This window comes from Gopherus flavomarginatus, chromosome 1, assembly GCF_025201925.1.
Source record: "Gopherus flavomarginatus isolate rGopFla2 chromosome 1, rGopFla2.mat.asm, whole genome shotgun sequence".
Taxonomy (NCBI): Eukaryota; Metazoa; Chordata; order Testudines; family Testudinidae; genus Gopherus; species Gopherus flavomarginatus.
In genome coordinates, this window is record NC_066617.1 from 107,221,853 (window position 1) to 107,244,295 (window position 22,443).

At 43.1% G+C, this 22,443-nt stretch overlaps 3 protein-coding genes across 6 annotated transcripts in view; 2 read left to right on the top strand and 1 right to left on the bottom strand.

Annotated features, from left to right (window-relative positions):
- Nucleotides 1-415: 415 nt before the first annotated feature.
- The window catches only part of PARPBP (PARP1 binding protein), a 122,451-nt gene continuing 100,423 nt past the window's right edge, over nt 416-22,443 (bottom strand). The window contains exons 11-14 of one of the 2 annotated variants that reach the window (XM_050945730.1): nt 6,328-6,493; nt 5,268-5,564; nt 2,996-3,047; nt 416-1,626 (exon numbers count right to left, since the gene is read on the bottom strand). In XM_050945730.1, coding sequence (XP_050801687.1) covers nt 1,551-1,626; nt 2,996-3,047; nt 5,268-5,564; nt 6,328-6,493 — 591 coding nt within the window. In that variant the 3' untranslated portion in view covers nt 416-1,550. Of the gene's footprint in view, nt 1,627-2,995; nt 3,048-5,267; nt 5,565-6,327; nt 6,494-22,443 lie in introns of those variants that run through there. The other variant, XM_050945741.1, reaches the window with a different exon arrangement.
- On the top strand, nt 3,696-5,235 carry PMCH (pro-melanin concentrating hormone). 3 transcript variants are annotated; one of them, XM_050946277.1, is made up of 3 exons: nt 3,696-3,989; nt 4,515-4,719; nt 4,799-4,938. In XM_050946277.1, the coding sequence occupies exons 1-3, from the start codon at nt 3,744-3,746 to the stop codon at nt 4,846-4,848; spliced, it is 501 nt and encodes a 166-aa protein (XP_050802234.1). In that variant the 5' UTR covers nt 3,696-3,743; the 3' UTR covers nt 4,849-4,938. The 3 variants fall into 3 exon arrangements, with proteins under 3 accessions (XP_050802234.1, XP_050802215.1, XP_050802224.1); XM_050946258.1 differs by having other exon boundaries at nt 4,515-5,235; XM_050946267.1 differs by having other exon boundaries at nt 4,653-5,235.
- The window catches only part of LOC127047652 (uncharacterized), a 172,868-nt gene continuing 162,582 nt past the window's right edge, over nt 12,158-22,443 (top strand). The window contains exon 1 of the mRNA XM_050946117.1: nt 12,158-12,232. The gene's annotated coding sequence lies outside the window, so the exon portion shown is untranslated. The remainder of the gene's footprint in view (nt 12,233-22,443) is intronic.

Consider the following 22,443-nt stretch of genomic DNA (forward strand, 5'->3'; position numbering starts at 1 on the left):
AGGAAAATATTAAGTGCAAACAAAATTTTCCATAGCATGCTAGAGATTAATAAAATCATGATTCTATAACACAGACCATTAACTCTAAATATGGAGCAAAACCCGATGTTGGTGGCTAAGGAAGGATAACTGAAAAACAGTATAGTAGCGTAGAAATGATCACTGAACAGGGATTTTGGCACTACAGTCTAAAATTCAGTAATTTTTCAATATTTAAATATTTATTCAATAGTATGTCACACTATACTATTTATTGCTTTTCATTTTACTTAAGTCTTAAAAAAAACCCTGTAAAAAACAGAAAAAGTTTACCTGGTTTTATTTATTGTTCAGAAACAGAGAGTGCTTATTAGACTCAAAAGCTCAGAAATGAACATTAAGAGTCCATAAACTAACTTACTGAAACAAAAGGTCTAGCAAATATTTATTTTTACAGGCATGCAAACAGAATAAAATATAAGTTCCAGCTATATTAAGCGTCATCGACTAAATTTATTTACTTTTGCATTTCACATTAGATTATAGATTACGTCTGATTTCACAGTAACACGATTCCATGTAAAAGCAGGAGGAGTTACTCAAAATAATTGTAAATTACTGATGTAAGTGGTACTAAGAAGAACTATGTTAATATTAAACGTGAAAAGAAAAGGCCATTTGATAACAGACAAGATTTTAGGCAGCAATTTATAACATGAACTTAGTTGTCGTAATTTAAAACATTTTAGTTTTCTGCCAGAAGTGGAGTATTTGAAGCCTAAAAGGAAAAATATGCATTTTATTTAGATTGTGAACACCTAGATGCATTGGACACAGATGCACCTATTGAATTTGTGAGGCTGCAGACTGACAGAAGCTACCTTGTGCTCCGTCTCTGCAGCCACGGAAGCTACTCCAAATCTGAAAAAGCCAAGTATACTCTCTACGGTCTGTACTGATCACAATTTATGACTTTACCTGATACTACAGCCATGAATAGCAACTGTGCTTTTTGTAATGTGGGCTGGAGACAGTACTGAGCATGTTCTTCTTCAACTATCAGACAGACACCGCTGAATTTTAAAAGGGGCCAAGGGCTGTATTTTCGGTCTTCTCTCAGCTGACCGCTTTGTTTTAGCAGTTAACCAAGGAAGAGGTCTTAGGTCTTTTAGGCCCCCTGAAAAAATTGGCATTCATTTTGGTGACAGCACACTCCATGACTTTTAGATAATAAGACTTTCTCCCCAAACAACAGCAACTGCAGAGTCCTCAGTAACAACAATGTGGGAAGGAAAGTGCCCTTCCCAACTCACAGATAAGTGTTTTTTTTATTTTCCTAAAAAGGCTCAACCCAAACCAAAGCTTATCTTCCTTCCTCCCTCAGCCATCCAAGGATGGATTATAGCTCTAGGATTTCATGCTGGCCATAAGAGAGCAAAGAGAGCCTGCTATTTTGATCAAACTGGTTCAAACTGATCCAAAACGTGAATTTTGTTGTTTGATTGAGAATTGAAAGCATTTGGTAAACTTCTATTTTGAAGTAAGTTTCCATGAACCTCTAATGACATTTATTATAATTGTCTGAAAGAGAAGTAGGCACTGGTCCAGGTCTCTCCTTGGTGCCAGTCAGTGGTGGAGAGATATCTGCTGATAGAGAAAAAGGGTTAGTGCAAGAAATCACAATAGCGGTTTGATGCAAAAGTGAATTTTAACTAAATAAAAAGTAGAATTACAAGAGGAAGTAAATATTAAAGAAATTGGGAAAGGGGAGGTGCTCATTTTTTTCTTTACTCAGTTTCGTGGACAGTTTCCTGATGGTCTGGTAAGTTTAGGGTGACCAGATATCCCGATAAAATCGGGACTGTCCCGATATTTAGGTGTTTGTCCTGAGTCCCGACCGATCTTTGGTCCGGACACAATTTGTCCCGATATTTTGTTCTGCTGGCAGCACTCGCCTTTAATTTATTTATTTATTGCTGCTCCGCTGGCAGCACTTGGCTTTTTTCCCCCCTCTCTGCCAGCAGACTGCTTCCCCTCCCCTGTGTCCCAATATTTTTTCCCTCTCATCTGGTCACCCTAGGTAAGTTGCTCCGACTAGCTGAATGCCATGTGCATGCAGATACCTCTTAAAGACTGGAGTATGGATGTGTGTCAGAGCCTGTGGAAGACTGGCACGATGACCTGGACATAGGCAGGCCAGCCTGCCATTCAGTGCAGTGTTCAGGAACCATAGGCTAATGGACAGTACAAAGACAGGAACCATGGGACCAGGGGCAAAAGTCAGAACTGGGGTCAAACAGGAAACAGAAGCCAAAGCTGAGGGTCAGTAGCATAAGGTCGGAGCTGGAGCAGTCAAAAAACAGGCCGACAGGGTTCCGCGACCAGAACGAGGCTGAGGGCGGATGCCAGGTACAGGGCAAGGTTGAAGTCAGGAACTGGAGACGAGACTGAGAGTCAGGTATTGAACAAGAGGGTCTGTAGCAGCAGTAACCCAGAATCCATCTTGTTGCACAGACAACTTCCTGTTTCTCTTTCTAGCTTAAATAGTGTAACCAGGCCAATAAGGGACTCTGTTTGGTGGAGTGCAAGGCCTTAGAGCTCCCAATTCTCCTGTCATTACTATAGCCATCCAGTGGTGTTGGGGATGCAGCAGTGGCCTACGGGCCCAGGTTCAAGACCTGCAGATCCTCACAGGGTGGATAAATGGAAGTCAGAACTAGTGCAGAGGTACACGGTTACTATGCAGATGGCCCTGGCATCAAATAGATCCCTTAGGGATCTGCTAGGTCTGGGCAGGTCTCATACTTTCCCCATGGGGGGACAAATGCTGCCCCTCAAACAGCAAAATGTGGAGGAATCGCCACAGAAATTTCCTTCCATACACCTTTATCGTGTTTCTAAACACAGGAGGGGATAATAGGACATTAAATCTGGAAGATTCTTTGAGGCAAAAATTGAAGTTTCTATTCAGAGTGGGAGAGGGAGGAACATCTGAAATTATGATCTGGGTACTGACCTGTTGGTGTTTGCAGCACTGATCCTTTCAGATGGGAAACTGCCTCCAAAACCTGACAAGTACATGCATCAGCAATGAGTGAGGATTGCCATCTATATCTTCAGATAAAAAGGTACACAATTTACTGGACACAAGTTAAAGGATTCAGCTTTGCCTGTATTAAGGCAACGGTAGTATTTTAAATCATTGCTACCTTCAAAGTTTTTTTTCAACTTGTTTCTTAAAAAGAAGATTTGAAAATCAATTCCACTTTAAAAGAGAGACCAGGATTTAAAACAGAGACCAGGGTTTAAAACAAAATAAATTACTTTGCTGACCATCCTTCTTACATGTGTAATAGTTCTTTTCTAAAACTGCCTTAAGTGAAAAGTAAAGCCTAATTTAAAAAGAGCATGTGTAGAGATTATGGTATCCTGTGAATTTTGCTAAAACTGATCCATTAAAAGGAACTACTAATCTGCACTGTTCTAAAAGTCTACAAAGGAGCTAATAATCCATGGTAAAAAATACCCATACTTAAGTAGTTCTAACCAATATATGTCATTACAAGTACTATTCAAAAGGTTATCCTCTTTATAATGAGTCATTTATACAGGGTGAACTCATAAGCAATTGAAGTGGCTTCTATTCAATCTGTAAAGTATATAAAGGTAGGCATGCTTGGAGAACACATTAATTTACAAGGGACACCTTTCTTAAATATATCTGAAAGCTGCTTAACTTCTATGCAAACATTAAACAACTAAGAATGCATATTTCATCCTACATGTTAATACTAATTTTTTCTCTCTTTTCTCAAGGTTTTTTACTTTCAATTTCTAAGTCTATGCGAAAGGTAGATGATGATATGATACTAAATGCGCTCAATATAGGAAAAGCTCTTTGGAATGGAGGTAAAACAGAGAAGACAGAGACTACACCTACTCTTGAGCACTACAAGATGGAAGACAGCAGCTTTCTGGATGAAGAGGACGACAGAAACCCAAAATTCTTAGTGAGTTTCCATTTTTTATTGAACACTAAAACATGAATAAAAGCTCAATTTATAGTCCTTTTAAAAGGGTTAAAAGCTTACAATTTAAAAGAATGTTGTGGTGGATGGTTTCAGTTACAAGATCATGCAATTACTGAATGCTAAGTTTTCAAATATAGGTATCTAATTTTAGTCACCTAAATCTGAGTTTGGGAAACTAAACAAATGACCTGATTTTTACCAAGATTCCAGGGGGTCAGAACCTGTAAGAAAATATCAGTCTACTTTTTTATCACCGTTTGAAAATTTTGCCCATTCTGTACTAAAAATATATCTTAGAATGTCAACTGGATTAGCCATACATACCCAAGATGGTTTCAATCCCACTGAAAAACTAAACTGAAATTAAGATGATCATCCACGTTATTCTAACATGCACTTTGATTTTAAGGTTTCTTAGCCAAAGTCCAAATGTGTGGCATTGTATGTCTTCTAAATGACTCTCTGTTATAATGCCTTTGTTTAAATCTTTTTTTCTTACTTCAGAATATAGGTTCCAAACACAATTTCATAAGCCATGGTTTGCCACTGAACCTAGGTATAAAACAGCTACCTTATCTTGCATTGAAAGGATCTATGGCTTTTCCAGCTGATACTGAAATTCAGACTATTGAATCAATACAGGAAAGGAGAGAGACCGGAGATGAAGAAAACTCAGCTAAATTTCCTATAGGAAGGAGAGATTTTGACAGTAAGTATGTGTGTATTTTTCCACAGAAAAAATATTTCAACTTAGAATATAAAAAGAGTAAAATGATTTTTTTCTTCAGTGCTCAGGTGTATGTTGGGAAGAGTCTATCGACCGTGTTGGCAAGTTTGAAAACTGTTGGCCTCCTCTCTAAAGAAGCATTGGTTGCCAATTTAATGAAACTTGGAGTTACTGTGCTTTTGGTATTGCTATATATGTACATCTAAATACTACTATCTGTATTTCAAAATAGAGAGAAACACGATTGACATTTTCACTAGATAACCTAGTTGTAATAGTTATGATGTATTGTTACTGAAACTGACAATTCTGCAAATCAAAGACTTGTCACTATATTTGTCTAATGAATAATATATGTAACCTACTTTAACATCATATATTTGGACACTATGAAGCTAAAATGTGTTAATACACCTGTTATCTTGTTCTTTCAAAATGTACAATGTTTATTATGGAATAGTAAATTTACTATATACATCAAAATAAAAATAAGATTCATAGTCTAAAAAAGTCAGTTAACTTTTTCTGACCAGCAATCAATTTATTTCTGGCTGTAGCCTTGTTGCTTTTTGGTGCTCCATCTAGTCTGCTGTCCAATTTCTCCTGTAGTATGTTTGATATCTTGGGTCTCTTAATATTTGTGTACTGAGATGGTTCATTTTCATTATTGCAGATGACTTTCTCACTATTCAGAGCCACGTGTTCCCTCTTTGAGCTCTTGTTTCTTGGCTGACAACTTTTTACTTTTTCACTTTTACTTCTATTCTGAAGAACATTTTCAGAACTGGTTCCAAGTGCTGGTCTTTCAGGAGGTGACTTTACATCTTCTGTTGTGTAAGAGAATAAAATATTTTAGGAAGGAAAAAAAAGTTATTACTCCTAAAGTAGTTAGCCAGGATAGTCCTAGGATTTAAATGGCATAAAGGTCATGTATTTTAGAAAGAGAGTGCTTTCTTAAATAAAATAAATAAAAATAATTTGACTGGCCATCAGCTAGCCAACAACTATAAACACACCTAAACATAGACACTTCATCATTAAATTTTAAAATGCATGCATAAATGTAACCATCAACAACTTCAGGAAATAAGTTATATACAAAGGTCAAAATGTTGCAAAGGATGAATATGTCCTAACAGTAATTTATATAATACACATCATGTAATGTGTTCTTGTTTAAAAAGTAAAATTAACAATTAGTCATAATTTTCCCATTCAATATATAAATTTCCCTCAAGCACTAAGTCATTCCATAAAATAGGTAAAAAGAAACCTGACATACTGTTGGTTAAAATTTATTTGGGGATTATGATGGCAGTAAATAATAAATTATTTACAATCTATACTGCTAATTTCAAAGCACTTATCTCACATAGCAAAAACTAAAGAATATTTTAGATCAGTTTTTACTGATTGTAACTTGTGCAAAGCTATTAAACCCTCAGTTTTGTTTTTCCTTGAAAAAAATCCTTTACATTTGACTTTTAATAAAGATTGCTGTAGTAGTCTATTTGATAAAAATCAACAGGTATAAGACCTGAAAAATCAGGAATAAAAATTTCTCATTCACTCAAACATAATTCAGTTTACCTGAAAAAGTCTCAGCTTCTAAACAGAGAGAAAGCATTTGTTTTGGTGCTGGATGTATGCAAGTTGGGATTTGGCTCCTACTGAAGAAGTGCTGACCCTTCTTCTCATTCATCAGGTCATCCTTGTAGGTACAAGCGAACTGGGACCTGATTAAGGGTTGCTTCATCTATAAAGGGTGAATGAAACTACTTTTAATTTTTAATGTTTGTTGAGAAAATTATTTTAAACTTTATTATTATTGGTAAAATAAAAAGTCTTGGGTATCATTGTTTCCCCCTCCCTCCCTTCCTCCTAGTTTTAACTTAAAAGGTAAAATTAATCAAAAATTACCTAAACTACACGGAAAGTTAACACAACACAACCAAGGTGAAATAAATTGTTTATGATATTTTGTAATTATATATAAACTAGTTCTAGAAATATTTTATTTAACAGTGACTTGAGGCATTCTAAAATGAATATTTGTTTGATTTTTTTTGACTGGTCTCTTTTAGAAAGCTGCATATTTAAGCCTTTTAAAAGCCCATCAGCCTAAGCCTCTCTGTAAGAGATTTTTCTTTTACCTTCACATTTGGTAGCATCGGTTTACCATTTTGAGCTGCTGTCATAGCGAGTATTTGCCTAGAGCCAAATCATCCCTTACACAAGCTATGAACAAGATGAGCCCACTATTTCCTTTGAAGAGTCAACAAGGAACTTTCATTGGGATAAGGCTCCTCATCAAAACAAACTATGTAAAAGAATGGAAAAAATAAAACTTCAAAAAAAGCACACACCTCCCAAAGAGAGAGACAAATACCTATAGCCCAATATAAAATTTGAGTCAAATATACCAAAAACTGGTCTAACTGTAGAACACTCAATATTATTCTATCCTCTTCTTGTTAGATGAAAATTTGAAATTTTCAACTCCCTCACAAAACCAAATAATTTCCATATACAGTGTAAAAGGCAGGCCATACGATTTCCACAGATATACTGTCCAAGTCCCAAATGCATTAAAAGCATCTGCATAGCCTGAGTTGTTGGAATTCTACAGTACCAAAAGACACTATCATATCTACCTCTGCTGTATTTTTAGAGACAATTTATTTCCACCCCTAAGCTTCCAAAGCCAGAAACCCAGCTGATTAGTACAGATCAATCAGAAAGTATTGTTCAACAATAAAAAGAGAATAAAAGTGACATTATGGGCTGTATTTCCGTATTCACTGGAGTCAAGGACTCCAGATCAAATTTGCTCAGTTTATATACAAATATATGGTTTCCCCAGCTACCAGCACTACTAAATCAAGCTTTGTTCTTTCTGGACAATTTATCACCAATAATATAGATTCTGCAGACCAAATTCTGTCCTGAGTTCTAGCTACAGAATTCAGCAGACTTCAAAGTGGCTGACAGGTATCAATAAAGGAGACAATTACTTTATAATTAGAATAGCCAACTAACAACTCTACTGAGAACATACAAGTAGGGCTGTCACGTGATTAACTGCACTTAAACAATAATAGAATACCATTTATGTAAACATTTTGGATGTTTTCTACATTTTTTAATATATTGATTTCAATTACAACACAATACAAAAAGTACAGTGCTCACTTTATATTTATTTTTATTACAAATATTTGTGCTATAAAAAAACAAAGGAAATGGTATTTTTCAATTTCACCTCATACAAGTACTGTAATACAATCTCTATATTATGAAAGTTGAACTTACAAATATAGAATTATGTACAAAAAAACTGTACTCAAAAATAAAACAAACAATGTAAAGATTTAGAGCCTACAAGTCAACTCAGTTCTACTTTTTGTTCAGTCAGTCACTCTGACTAACAAGTTTGTTTATATTTGCAGGAGATAATGCTGCCTGTTTCTTGTTTACAATGTTACCTGAAAGTGAGAACAGGTGTTCTCATGGCACTGTACCTGGTGTTGCAAGATATGTTTGTGCCAGAAGCAGAGAAGATTCATATGTCCCTTCATGCTTCAACCACCAATCCAAAGGACATATGTCCATGCTAATGAGGGTTCTGCTCGATAACGATCCAAAGCAGTGCAGACCGACACACGTTCACTTTCATCATCTGAGTCAGATGCCACCAGCAGAAGATTGATTTTCTTTTTTGGTGGTTCAGGTTCTGTAGTTTCCACATTGGAGTGTTGCTCTTTTAAGACTTCTGAAAGCATACTCCACACCTCATCCCTCTCAGATTTTGGAATGCACTTCAGATTTTTAAACCTTGGGTCGACTGCTCTGGCTATCTTTAGAAATTTCACATTGGTACCTTTTTGTCAAATCTGCAGTGAAAATGTTCTTAAAACAAACAACATGTGGTGTGTCATCATCCAAGACTGTTGTAACATGAAATATATGGAAGAAAGTGGGTAAAACAGAGCAGGGGACATAATTCTCCCCCAAGGAATTCAGTCACAAATTTAATTAATGCAATTTTTTAATGAGCATCATCAGCATGGAAGCATGTCCTTTGGAATGATGGCCAAAGCATGAAGGGGCATATGAATGTTTTGCATGTCTGGCACATAAATACCTTGCAATGCCAGCTACAAAAGTGCCACGTTCAGGTGACATTGTAAATAAGAAGCAGGCAGCAGTATCTCCCGTAAATGTAAACAAACTTGTTTGTCTTAGCGATTGGCTGAACAAGAAGTAGGACTGAGTGGACCTGTAGGCTCTAAAGTTTTACATTGTTCTGTTTTTGAGTGCAGTTATGTAACAAACAAACAAACAAAAATCTACATTTGTAAGTTATACTTTCATGATAAAGAGACTGCACTACTGTATTGTATGAGGTGAATTGAAAAATACTATTTCCTTTGTTTATCATTTTTATAGTGCAAATATTTGTAATAAAAAATAATAATATAAAGTAAGCACTGTACACTTTGTATTCTCTGTTGTAACTGAAATCAATTGAAATTGGTTCCTGGCCAATGGGAGCTGCAAAGCCAGCACTTGGGGCGGGGGCAGCGCACAGAGCCACCTGCCGTGCCTCTGCTTAGGAGCAGCAGGGACAAGGTGCCACTTGCAGGGAGCCTCCTGAGGTGAGCACCCCCTGGATCTGGCACCCCGAGCCCCCTCCCACACTCCAACCCCCTGCCTTAAGCCTCCTCTCACAGACTCCCTCCCAGAGCCCACACCCCACACTCCCTCACCTACCCCAACCCTGCACCCCCTCCTGTACCCAAACTCCTTCCCTCTTAGTTAACCGGAATTTTTCACTTACAGGTACCCCTCCCCATTCCCCCAAAATGCTGGATAAAAAAGCTTTTATTATATTATTCTCACAGCAAAATGACTGACCAAGCAGTCTACAGTTGGTGAATAACACAGAAAAAGCATCCTGACTGGTTAATAACTTACATTGGTTAATAATTAAATAACTGTGTTTTAATATCATGCGCTGCAAAGAGACACAGTAGAAACATTAAAGAACCACTTGCGGCTTTCAAGCCTCAGTTTGAACATCACTGGTTTAAGGTTTCCAGCCTGGAGGACTCTTCCCCTCTTCTAAGCTAGCAGATGTTGTGCCCCATTTGGACAGGGACAAAACCGCAAAGGCTTTGACATTTATATTGTCAAACATTGGTTATTAGGTTAACACCACTGACTTTGATTCCTGCAGATGTGCAAAACTAACTAAGACAGCAATAACCCTCACTTATCTTTAGGAAGCAACACATTAACCATCAACCATCCAGAGGGTCACACAATAGTCAAAAATATTACAGATATTTCCCATGTTCTTCATGGTAACATGGATGTTACAATTTGTGCAGAGCTGACTAAGATATTTCATCTACATGACAGAACCAGTACATAGAACATCAAAGTAGTCAAAGAAACAACAAGGGTTTCTTTTTTACTTTCACAGGCCTCAGTGAGGCAAGTCAGCTCTGAAAGCTTATAAGAACATAATGATTCAAATGTCATGGGTGATGTCCACTGCGATCGTTTCAAGCTTGGACACTTTAGGACTTCAACAGTAGGGGCCTGCCAAAAAGCCATTTGTCTATATACTTCATTGGGTCTTGGCTCTTGGTCTCAAGGTCTAGTTCTCCTCTGCATTACACCCTGTGTAAGTCATTTCCAACTGTGCACTTCAAAACTCTAAATAAAATAATTGTCCACCTGAGTATATTTGATACAGTGATGACTACCTGAGTCTGCAGACAGCATGAAACAATAGTTCTTAGAGATTTGAACTGCCCTTTTCATTTCAATATGATATTAAGTCCCAAGATCCACTGAAGAAGATATACTCCAACAGCTGTACTATGGGGTAGATCTGCTGCCCCCAGAGACAAAGGGTCCTGCTGTGCTCCTATGTGGAGAAAAGGGAGATCATGCAGTTTCCGCCCCCTTGCTAGAAGACGAGAGGGATCCCCTGCCACAGCCACTCCCAAAGGGGGTCAGGACAATGGGCTTGGATGCCTAATTTTGTGGTATGCTGGAGGCATATGTGGGGCCCAAAGAGCCAGATTAGTTAGCATATACTCTCACTTGGTCTTCTTGTATCTTTTAAAAAAAGCATTTTATTTAGTTTGTTTATGATATGCCTCTGAGAAGCCCATTTTTTCCCTTATATTAATTGTTACTAATGTATGCCCTTCTATTTATTTCTAAAAAGTTACATCAGATAATCTACTCCAGATCTCCCTCCAGCCTCTGCATGCAGACAGAACTGCCAACACTTAGTCAGTAAAAATGCTCAGAGTGGGTTTTTATATACTGGGATAGCATAACAGAATTTAAAAGACTACATCAGTAACAACAAACACATGTTTTTATTTTCTGGCCAACCAATCAAGATATTCTCTGGAGAAGGAAAAAAGAGTGGAGAGATAAAGAGGAGAAAATCTTTTCCTCACCCTTTGTGGAAAAAATAGGAAGGGGCGGTTGAAAGAGGTTTAAAAGGAAAGAGAAAGAAGGAATGGCAAAATGTCATTTGCCTTGACAAAACCAAAGTATCACTTTATTCAATCATGAAAAATCTCTTGACCATCTCTCAGGTAATAGAAAGTTTTTCTTACCCCAAATCCATCAAAATCTTTAGCAAGACATTATACCAGCCTTTGACTATCCCAGGTTTACTCATTGTTTTGAGAGCATTCAGGGTTAAATCACCGCATTACTGGGATTTGAGGGTGCCTTGAGACTCACAGGATTTGGCCCTAAAAGAGCTGTTTAGATGGTTCCTGGAATCACAAATACTGTTCTCCCATGTGAGTAGGGTTTATCAGATTCTAATAGAAATTAATGGATAGCAAAAAAAGGCTAGAATTAGTCTTACTGCAGAATTTCTATTGTGCCAAAAAACAAGAAAAAATACTTACTGCACTCCTCAGGAGGTTGAAAACACTAAGCAAAGATGTTCCTCATAATTCTCCATTAAAAACAAACAGATTTGGTTTGGTGCAGTAGATGAGACTAGTATCTCAGGCCTGGTCTACACTACGCGTTTAAACCGATTTTAGCAGCGTTAAATCGATTTAACGCTGTACCCATCCACACAACGAGGCCCTTTATATCGATATAAAGGGCTCTTTAAATCGGTTTCTGTATTCCTCCCCAATGAGAGGAGTAGCGCTAAAATCGGTATTACCATATCGGATTAGGGTTAGTGTGGCCGCAAATCGACGGTATTGGCCTCCGGGCGGTATCCCACAGTGCGCCATTGTGACCGCTCTGGACAGCAATCTGAACTCAGAGGCACTGGCCAGGTAGACAGGAAAAGCCCCGCGAACTTCTGAATTTCATTTCCTGTTAGGCCAGCGTGGAGCTCTGATCAGCACAGGTGACCAAGCAGAGCTCATCAGCACAGGTAACAATGCAGTCTCCTGAGAATCGAAAAAGAGCTCCAGCATGGACCGCACGGGAGGTACTGGATCTGATCGCTATATGAAGAGAGAATTCTGTGCTAACAGAACTCCGTTCCAAAAGACGAAATGAAAAAATATTTGAAAAAATTTCCAAGGCTATGACGGAGAAAGGCCACACCAGGGACTCAGTGCAGTGCAGAGTGAAAGTTAAGGAGCTCAGACAAGCCTACCAGAAAAGCAAAGAAGCAAACAGAAGGTCCGGGGCAGGGCCGAAAACATGCCGCTCATACGCTGAGCTGCATGCAATTCTAAGGGGGTCCGCCACCACTACGCCACCCCTGTCCGTGGATTCCGAGGTGAGGGTGGTAATCTTACCCATGGCTGAGGATTCTGTGGATGGGGAAGACGACGAGCAAGAAGAGGAGGACGAGCTTGCAGAGAGCACACAGTACTCCGTTAGCCCCAACAGCCAGGAGCTTTTTCTCACCCAGACAGAATTACCCTCCCAGCCCTCCCAAGCCACTAGCCCAGACAGTGAAGCCATGGAAGTGACCTCTGGTGAGTGCACCTTTGTAAATATAAAACATGGTTAAAAGCAAGCGTTTTTTAATGATTGATTTGCCCTGAGGACTTGGGATGCATTCGCGGCCAGTACAGTTGTTGGAAAAGTTTGTTAACGTGTCTGGAGATGGAGCGGAAATCCTCCAGGGGCATCTCCATGAAGCGTTCCTGGAGGTACTCCAAAAGCCTTTGCAGAAGGTTTCTGGGCAAGGCAGCCTTATTCCGTCCACCATGGTAGGACACTTGACCACGCCATGCATGTAGCAAGTAAGTGGGTATCATTGCATGACAAAGCCTAGCTGCATATGGTCCCGGTGATTGCTGGCATTCAAGCAACATCCGCTCTTTATCTCACTGTGTTATCCTCTGCAGAGTGATATCGTTCATGGTAACCTGGTTGAAATTCAGGAATTTAAGTAAGCGGACAGAGATGGCCATTCCTACTGGGCTGTTTGCCTGTTGCTTAAAAGAAATCCTTCCTTGCACGGAGCCAAGCGGGGAGAGGGGAAATAGCGCTGAGCTTTTTCGCGTTTGGCTATCAGGGATCTTCCTTGCTACCAGCCACGCGGTGCGGGGGGGGAGAAGGGGGGTGATTAGCAGTGATCTTCCATGATACCAGCCATGATACCAGTCATGCGACCTTGTAGTGAAATCACATGTGCTATGTAAGGTGAATAGTGTTGTTCACTGTGAAAGAGTATAACCATTGTTCCGTAAAAGGTATCTTTTTAAATACTTCTCTCCCTTTTTTACATCCCTCATGCAGCTGCACATTTTTCAAGTCTCCCTACTCCATCCCGAAGGCTATCTCAGATAAGGCGGAAGAAAAAGAAGACGCGAGACGAAATGTTCTTGGAAATCATGGAAGTAACCCGCAATGAAAGAGCTCATCTGAATGAGTGGAAGGACGTGGTATTAAATTACAGGAAAGATGCCAGTGAACGTGAGGACAGGAGGGACCAACGTGAGGATAGGAGAGACACTCGAGATAAGAGGTGGCGGCAGGAAGATCAGAGGTGTAGGCAGGAAGATCAGTGGTGGCGGGATGCAACGCTGGGGCTGCTGCGTGATCAAACTGATATCCTCCGATGTCTGGTGGAGCTTCAGGAAGAGCAGCGGGATCACAGAGTGCTGCTGCAGCCCCTGTGTAACCACCCTCACCACTCACCATGTTCCATGTCTTCCTCACCCAGATGTGTAAGAACGCGTGGGGGAAGGCTTCGTGCACCCGCCCACTCCACCCCCGTGGATAGCCCAACCAAAAGGCTGTCATTACATTGAAATGTTTTTAGTAGCCTTTTCCTTCCCTCCTATCCTCCTCCCAAACCACACCCGGGATACCTTGTCAGTTCTCCCCCTCTTTTTATAATGACTTTTTAATAAAGAATACATGATTTTTAAACGATAGTGACTTTATTTCCTTAAGCAAGCTGTAATCAAAGGGGGAGAGTGAGTTGCTTACAGGGAATGAGTCAGTCAAAGGGGGGGGGGGGTTCATCAAGGGGAAACAAACACAACAGTTACACCGTACCCTGGCCTGTGATGAAACTCGTTTTCAAAGCTTCTCTGATGTGCAGTGCTTCCTGGTGTGCTCTTTTAATCGCCCTGGTGTCTGGCTGTGCATAATCAGCACTAAGGTGATTTGCCTCAGCCTCCCACCCCGCCATAAAGGTCTCCCCCTTACTCTCACAGAGATTGTGGAGCACACAGCAAGCAGCAATAACAATGGGGACATTGGTTTGGCTGAGGTCTGAGCGAGTCAGTAATGTGCGCCAGCGCGTCTTTAAACGGCCAAATGCACATTCTACCACCATCCTGCACTTGCTCAGCCTGTAGTTGAACAGCTCATGACTGCTATCCAGGCTGCCTGTGTATGGCTTCATGAGCCATGGCATCAAGGGGTAGGCTGGGTCCCCCAGGATAACTACAGGCATTTCAACATCCCCAACTGTAATTTTCTGGTCTGGGAAGTAAGTCCCTTGCTGCAGCCGTTTAAACAGAGTAGTGCTTCTGAAGACACAAGCGTCATGAACCCTTCCTGGCCATCCAATGTGGATGTTGGTGAAACGTCCCTTGTGATCCACCAGTGCTTGCAGCACCATTGGAAAGTACCCCTTGTGGTTTATGTACTGGGTGCCCTGGTGCTCCGGTGCCAAGATAGGGAGATGGGTTCCATCTATCGCCCCCCTACAGTTAGGGAATCCCATTGCAGCAAAGCCATCCACTATGACCTGCACGTTTCCCAGAGTCACAACCTTTCGTAGCAGCAGCTTAATGATTGCTTTGGCTACTTGCATCACAGCAGCCCCCACAGTAGATTTGCCCACTCCAAATTGATTCCCGACTGACCGGTAGCTGTCTGGAGTTGCAAGCTTCCAGAGGGCTATTGCCACTCACTTCTCAACTGTGAGGGCTGCTTTCATCTTGGTATTATGGCGTTTCAGGGCAGGGGAAAGCAAGTGCCCTTACGCATGTGAAAGTTTCGCAGCCACTGCGAATCGTCCCACTCTTGCAAAACTATGCGGTCCCACCAGTTCGTGCTTGTTTCCCAGGCCCAAAATCAGCGTTCAATAGCTAGAACCTGTCCCATTACCAGCAGGATCTCCAAAGCGCAGGGGCCCGCGGTTTGAGAGAATACTGTGTCCATGTCCTCATCATTCTCGTCGCCGCGCTGCCGTAGTCACCTCTTTCTAGCCTGGCTTTGCAGGTCCCGGTTCAGCATAGACTGCATGAGAATGTGCGAGGTGTTTACAACGTCCACGACTGCAGTATTGATCTGAGCAGGGTCCATGCTTGCCGTGCTATGGCGTCTGCACAGTCCACCCAGAAAAAAGGTGCGAAACAGTTGTCTGCTGCTTTCAGGGAAGGAGGGGTGAGGCTGCACCCAGAACCACCCGCGACAATGATTTTTGCCCCATCAGGCACTGGGATCTCAACCCAGAATTCCAAGGGGCAGGGGAGACTGCGGCAACTATGGGATAGCTACGGGATAGCTATCCACAGTGCAACGCTCCAGAAATCGACGCTAGCCTTGGACCATGGATGCACACCGCCGAATTAATGTGCCTAGTGTGGCCGTGTGCACTCGACTTTATACAATCTGTTTTACAAAACCGGTTTATGTAAAATCGGAATAATCCCATAGTGTAGACGTACCCTCAGAAAGATAGCTTTTCCTTAGTCAAATGTCGAGGTTTTTTGCACAAGTGTATTGGATACACAGAAAATCTTGATAGCTTCCTGTTGATGGCCTTCCAAGTCTCTCTTTATTTGTACTGGAATCATAAATAGGCAAAACAATTCTCACTAGCAGCAGCTCTTTGAGAACTAAACAACTAAGAATAATATCCAGCTTCACACATTGCTGTCAAGTCACTTTATATAGACATAATCAAGTCAAATGAGAAAGGCAGACTGAAATTCTCTGCTTTATAGAGCTTTTTGCCTTGGAAGAATTTCCATACACAGTAAAATTATAATGAACTTCAAACTTGACAAGGTTTGCTAGAGTCCTTTAGCCACAATTGTTTTTTAAAACGTAAATTAGTGTTAGGTTCCTTTTTGGAAGAAAAGAGTACCTCATATAAGAAAGGTTGTCTCCAGTTATATTAAGCGAAATAAGCCAAACTACTGGAAGTTCAGTACAGTTGTTTTGGGTTAAATGTGCTAACAATGAAAAAAATGGTTACTCACCTTCTTGTAACTGTTGTTCTTCGTGATGTGTTGTTCATGTCCATTCCAATCAGGTGCGTACACGTGCATGTGCACGGCAGCAGGAAGATTCTTCCCATAGCAGCATCCATTGGGTCAGCCTGGGTGCCCCCTGGGGGCACTCCTTCAAGGTGCTCAATAGAGAGCACTGTTGATCTGTCATCCCCTCAGTTCCTTCTTTCTGGCTACTCCGACAGAGAGGTAGAAGAGTGGGTATTGAAATGGACACGAACAACATATCGAAGAACAACAGTTACAAGAGGGTGATAAACTTTTTTCTTCTTCGATTGCTTGTTCATGTCCATTCCAATCAAGTGACTCCCAAGCCTAAATTCTGGAGGCGGGGTTGGAGTTATGCACTGATTGGAGCATGCTCTACCGAAGGCAGCATCATCTCTGGCCTGCTGGCTAATCACATAATGCGCAGTGAAAGTATGTATGGAGGACCACATCGCTGCTCTGCATACTTCCTGGGTGGGAACGTGCGCCAGGAACGCTGCTGAAGAAGCCTGCACCCTGGTGGAGTGCGCTGTGAGCAGAGGAGCACTCCCAGATGCAGGATGTGATCCACGACAAAATTCGTTGGGAGGAGACTGGAAGACCTTTCATCCTGTCTGCCACAGCCACAAACAGTTGAATGGACTTCCGGAATGGTTTTGTTCTCTCGACATAGAAGGCTAGCGCTTTGCAGACATCCAATGACTGAAGCCTCTGCTCCCTGCCACTTCAGTGCGGCTTAGGATAGAACACAGGGAAGAAGATGTCCTGGTTGATATGTCCTGGGAAACAACCTTCGGGAGGAAAGCTGGATATGGCCTGAGCTGAACCTTGTCCTTCTAGAACACGGTATAAGGACGCTCCAATGTTAGGGCCTTGAGCTCAGACACCCTCCTGGCTGAGGTTATCGCTACCAGAAATGCCATCATGTATGAGGAGATAGAGCAGGGAGCATGTAGCCAGTGGTTCGAAGGGTGGCCCCGGTCAGTCTGGAAAGGACCAGACTAAGATCCCAGGCTGGGACCAGCTGTAGGATATAGCCTGTCGAGACCTTTCAGGAAACAGCTGATCATAGGGTTGGAAAAGACTGACCAGCCCTCTGCGCCTGGATGGAAGACAGAGATTGTGGCCAAGTGAACCCTTATTGATGACATGGACAGTCCCTGCTCCCTGAAGTGGAGAAGGTAGTCCAGTATGAGTGGTATAGAGGAGAGAGGCGAGGATGAATGATGCTGCACCGATCAGATTGAGAATCTCTTCCACTTGGCAAGATAGGTAGCCCTGGTGGAGGGTTTTCTACTGCCAAGGAGGACTTGTCTAACTGGGTCTGAGCAGGAGAGCTCGATGGGGTCCAGCCATGGAGCTTCCATGCCATGAGGTGCAATGACTCAAGGTTCGGGTGCTAAAGACAGCCATGATCCTGAATTACTAAGTTCAGGAGGAGCAGCAAGGTGAGGGGAGCTTCCACGGATATTTCCAGGAGAGACATGTACCCAGTGTTGGCCGGGCCAGGCTGGAGCTATCAATATCACTGAAGCCTCTTCCCTCCATATCTTGAGGAGCATCTTGTGAATGAGAGAGAAGGGCGGGAACATGTAGAGGAGATGGCCTCCCCATTGGAGGAGGAACACGTCCACGATGGAGCCCAGGCTGTGATTCAGGAAGGAGAAAAACTGCTGGTGATTCCTGTTGCATCGCATGGTTAACAGGTCTATCTGGGGAAAGCCCCACCATTGGGAAGATTTAGTTTGTGATGTCTGGGCATAAGGACCACTGTGGAACGACCTGCTGAGAGGTACAATGGTGCGCAGAGAGGTACAATGCTTGCAAGTGTATTGAATGCTGTACGCAGAAGTCCCACAACATGAGGGCTTCCTGGCCCAGGGGAGAGGAGTGTGCACCCTGTTTGTTGATATAGAACATCGCCATGGTGTTGTCCATCATGACTGATACACATCTCCCTCTCAAGTGGGCTCGGAAAATCTGGCATCTCAGGCACAACATACTCAGCTGACGTTGATGTGGAGAGCAAGTTCCTCCTGAGACCAGAGGCCTTGTGTCCTGAGGTCTCCCAGATGTACTCCCCAGTCCAAAGCTGACACGTCCGTCACTAGCGAGAGGGATGGCTGAGGACCGGTGAAGGGGACCACTGCACTGACTACCTGTGGGTCGAGCCACCACTGGAGGGAGTCAAGGACTGGGTGAGGTACAGTCACAACTATGTCCAAACTGTCCCGAGCCGCCCGATACACCAAGGCTAGCCACGACTGGAGCGGCCAGAGTCTGAGCCTGACATGTTGCACCACATAGGTACAAGAGGCAACGTGTCTTAGAAGTTTCAGGCAATTCCTTGCTGTGGTGGTGGGAACCTGAGACTTCAAAAGATGTCGCTCAGGGCCCGAAACCTCACTTCTAGGAGATATGCCTGTCTCAAGTCCAGTACCACCCCGATGAACTCTATCCACTGAACCAGGGACAGGATCGATTTCCCCACATTGAGGAAAAGGCCCAGTTCGTCAAACGCCATTTTTATGAAGTTGACTTGTGCCTCTACTTGAGACCTGAAGAGGCCCTTGATGAGACAGTCGTTGAGGAATGGGAACATCTGTTCCTGCCACCTGCACAGGAATGCGGCCAAAACTGGTATGCATTTGGTAAACACCCAAGGTGCTGCTGACAGGCCGAACGGGAGGACTGTGAATTGACAGTGGTTGTTGTTCACCACAGACCTGAGGTACCTTCTGTGGGATGGAATGATTGCAATACGAAAATACGAGTCCTTCAAAGAGGGTGGCATACCAGTCCCCTGGATCCAAGGAAGGGATGATGGAAACCAAGGAGACCATACGGAACTTAAGTTTCTTTAAGAATCTGTTGAGCTCCCGCAGGTCTAGGATGGCGTGAGCCTGCCCTTGGCTTTCGGTATTAGAAAATACCAGAAATAGAAGCCCTTGCCCTTCTGCTCCTGAGGAACTTCTTCCGCTGCTCCTAGCAACAGGAGCGAGTACACCTCCTGTATAAGGAATTACTCATGAGAGAGGTTCCTGAAGAGGGATGGGGAAGGGCACAGAATTGAATGGAGTATCCCCTCTCGACTGTGCGGAGAATCCAACAGTCCGATGTGATGCAGGATGACACAGGGCAGAAAGGGGATAGTTGGGACAAAAAGGTAGGGCAGGGTGGATCCAGTCCTTGCGCTGGTACACCATCCTAGATTGCCCCTTCAAAAGGCCTATTTCAGGCCTGAAGGTGGCTTGGATTGGCCAGAGCCCTGGCCTGAGGACAGGTGCGACCTCTTTCTGCCACTCCTATTCCTCCTCCTTGAACAATTCTGTTGTTGGAAGAACTGTGGTGGAGCTTGCGACCTGAAGTCTCTCCGCTGCATGCTGGGGATGTGAAGGCCCAAGGATCTGAGGGTGGCTCTGGAGTCTTTCAGACTGTGAAGCCTTTTATTGTCTTTTCAGAACACAGAGTCACACCCTCAAAAGGAAGGTCCTGTATTGTCTGTTGGAGCTCGTAAGGGAGGCCAGAGACCCGAAGCCAGGCGCACCTTCTCATGGCCACCTCTATAGCCATCACCCCCAGAGCCGCACCAGCTCCATCCATCGCCACCTGCAGGGAAGCTCGGGAAATGAGCTTACCCTCATCAATGAAGGCCCAGAATTTGGCACAGGAGTCTTGCAGCAGCAGCTCTGCAAATTTTGCCGTTGCCCCGCATGTATTATAGCAGTACCTGCTGACAATGGCCTGATGATTTGAAATGCAGAGCTGCAACCCACCCACAGAGGAGACCTTCCTCTCAAAAAGGTTGAGTCTTTTTGCCTCCCTATTCTTAAGGGAGGGTCCCTGGTAACCTTGTCGCTCGCACTGATTGTCAGCATCCACGACAAGGGAATCAGGTGGCGGGTGCGAGTACAGATGCTCGTAGCCCCTAGATGGCAAAAATAGCGCCCTTCATTGCGCTTAGCTCTGGGGAACAATGAGGATGGGGTCTGCTATAAAGTTTTGGTCGTGTCCGATATGGGGTCTCTCAGTCATTGGCTTTTTAGACTTGTTCAGGGAAGAACGATCCCTCTCCAACTTCTTTTTCTTTTGAGGCACCGGTGATTGAGACTGGTGCCTACCCACCGAACGGACTCAGGAGGAGCCAGGACGGTGCTGAGGGTCTCACACAGAGTCCTGTCTTGGCACTTGTTCCCGGGATGATGGCGCCGGGGCACTCCACACGAAGGAGGTGGTGCTGGGCACGGGATTTTCTGAACCCAGGTCTGAGTCGGGGCACAGAGCTGCCTCCATGAGCAGAACTTTGAGCCGCTGCTCCCTGTCTTTTAACATTCTGGGGCAAAACTCGCGGCAGATTCTGCAATGGTCCTTTTGGTGACCTTCATTTAGGCAGCTTAAACATGCAGTGTGTGGGTCACTTTCTGGCGAGCGCTTGGTGCAGACCTCACACTTTTTGAACCCCAGGGACCGTGGCATACCATGGCTCGGGGGAGTCAGGGGAGGGGGACCCCCAACACATTCTAAACTAACTATAAAACTACTACTAACTACAGAAGAACTATAAACAAATTAAACAGACTGAGATGCTTGCTAAAGCAAGAGCTATGGGACATTCAGCTAACCGTCACTGGTAGTAAGAAGGAACTAAGGGAGTGGCGGGTCAGCAGGGCTCAATATTGAGCGCCATGAAGGCGTGACTCCAGGGAGTGCCCAGGCCAATCTGATGGATGCTGCTATGGGAAAAATCTTCCAGCTGCCGTGAACGTGCGTGCGCACATACCTGATTGGAATGGACATGAACAAGCCCTTGAAGTAGTAGTACAGGTTCTAAAGTCATATTACTGTGCATTAGAAAATATATCAGTAGACCAGAAAAAAATCTCTAATAAAAGTCTGTTAATTCCCCAAGTATTTTCTGTAGCCATACCCATCTTGCTTTCATTCCTTTCTGTTGCACAGCTTCTCCCCTTATTGATCACTAATGGGTTAATGACCCCTCTACGAAATTCAGAGGCAATCCAGTATTGTTGCTGGAGGCTGAAGGACTAAGCCCAGCCATCTGCACAGATTTTCTGTCTCGATCAGTGGAATAGGTTGATGGTTCAGTTTCTCCTGACCATTTTATTTTTATTAGATAGATTTTTATGCAGAAACAGCTTTTCTTCCTCTTCCTCTCCTGTATCACATATTTGGCAATGTGATGGTTTCAACCACCCAGATCCACCACTGCAGCACCTCCTTTCCAGGACTTCTCTGAACCCAAGCAGGCATGGCACGGCTGTTCTGCAAACAGAGGCTAAATCTAAGCAGTGGTCCACATGAGAAGCAACATTCACAGGCTCTTCAGTGGGCAAATTATGCCCTGCCTGTTCACAACCAGCTGACCCTGGCACTGCCAGGGCATGGGGCTCAAAACTGGATTGGCATGTCAGGTTCCGCCAAGAATCTGTGACTCCAACGCAGCAAAGCCCAAGCAGGAGTTTCTGAGCACTCCAAGAAAGAGTTTAAGGACAAGGAGGACAATATCCAGTCAGCTCAGGGGCTATGTCCTGCAACAGATCCAAGCAAGAGGAAGATTAAACCCTGAAATGTTCTAAATGTTCCATTTCACAGATAAGAAGAGAGTTCTCAGATCTCTGGGAAAAGAAACAGAGTGCCTGTGCTACTCCCCTTCCTCTCACTATGAAGCAGGGGATCCCTCATGACCTTGCAAACCCAAGAGACTTCAAATTCCAAAATGGCAAAAGCAATCATCACCATCAGAGGCAGCATTTAGTATTGTTAATGAACAAGCGGGTGAAAATCAAGAGTCAAGCCCTTTCTCCTTTGCCTTCAGCACCCTCTTATCTGAGGGAGTGTTGAATAGAATAGAATATCAGGGTTGGAAGGGACCTCAAGAGGTCATCTAGTCCAATCCCTTGCTCAAAGCAAGACCAATCCCCAGATTTTTGCCCCAGATCCCTAAATGACTGAACTCACAACCCTGGGTTTTAGCAGG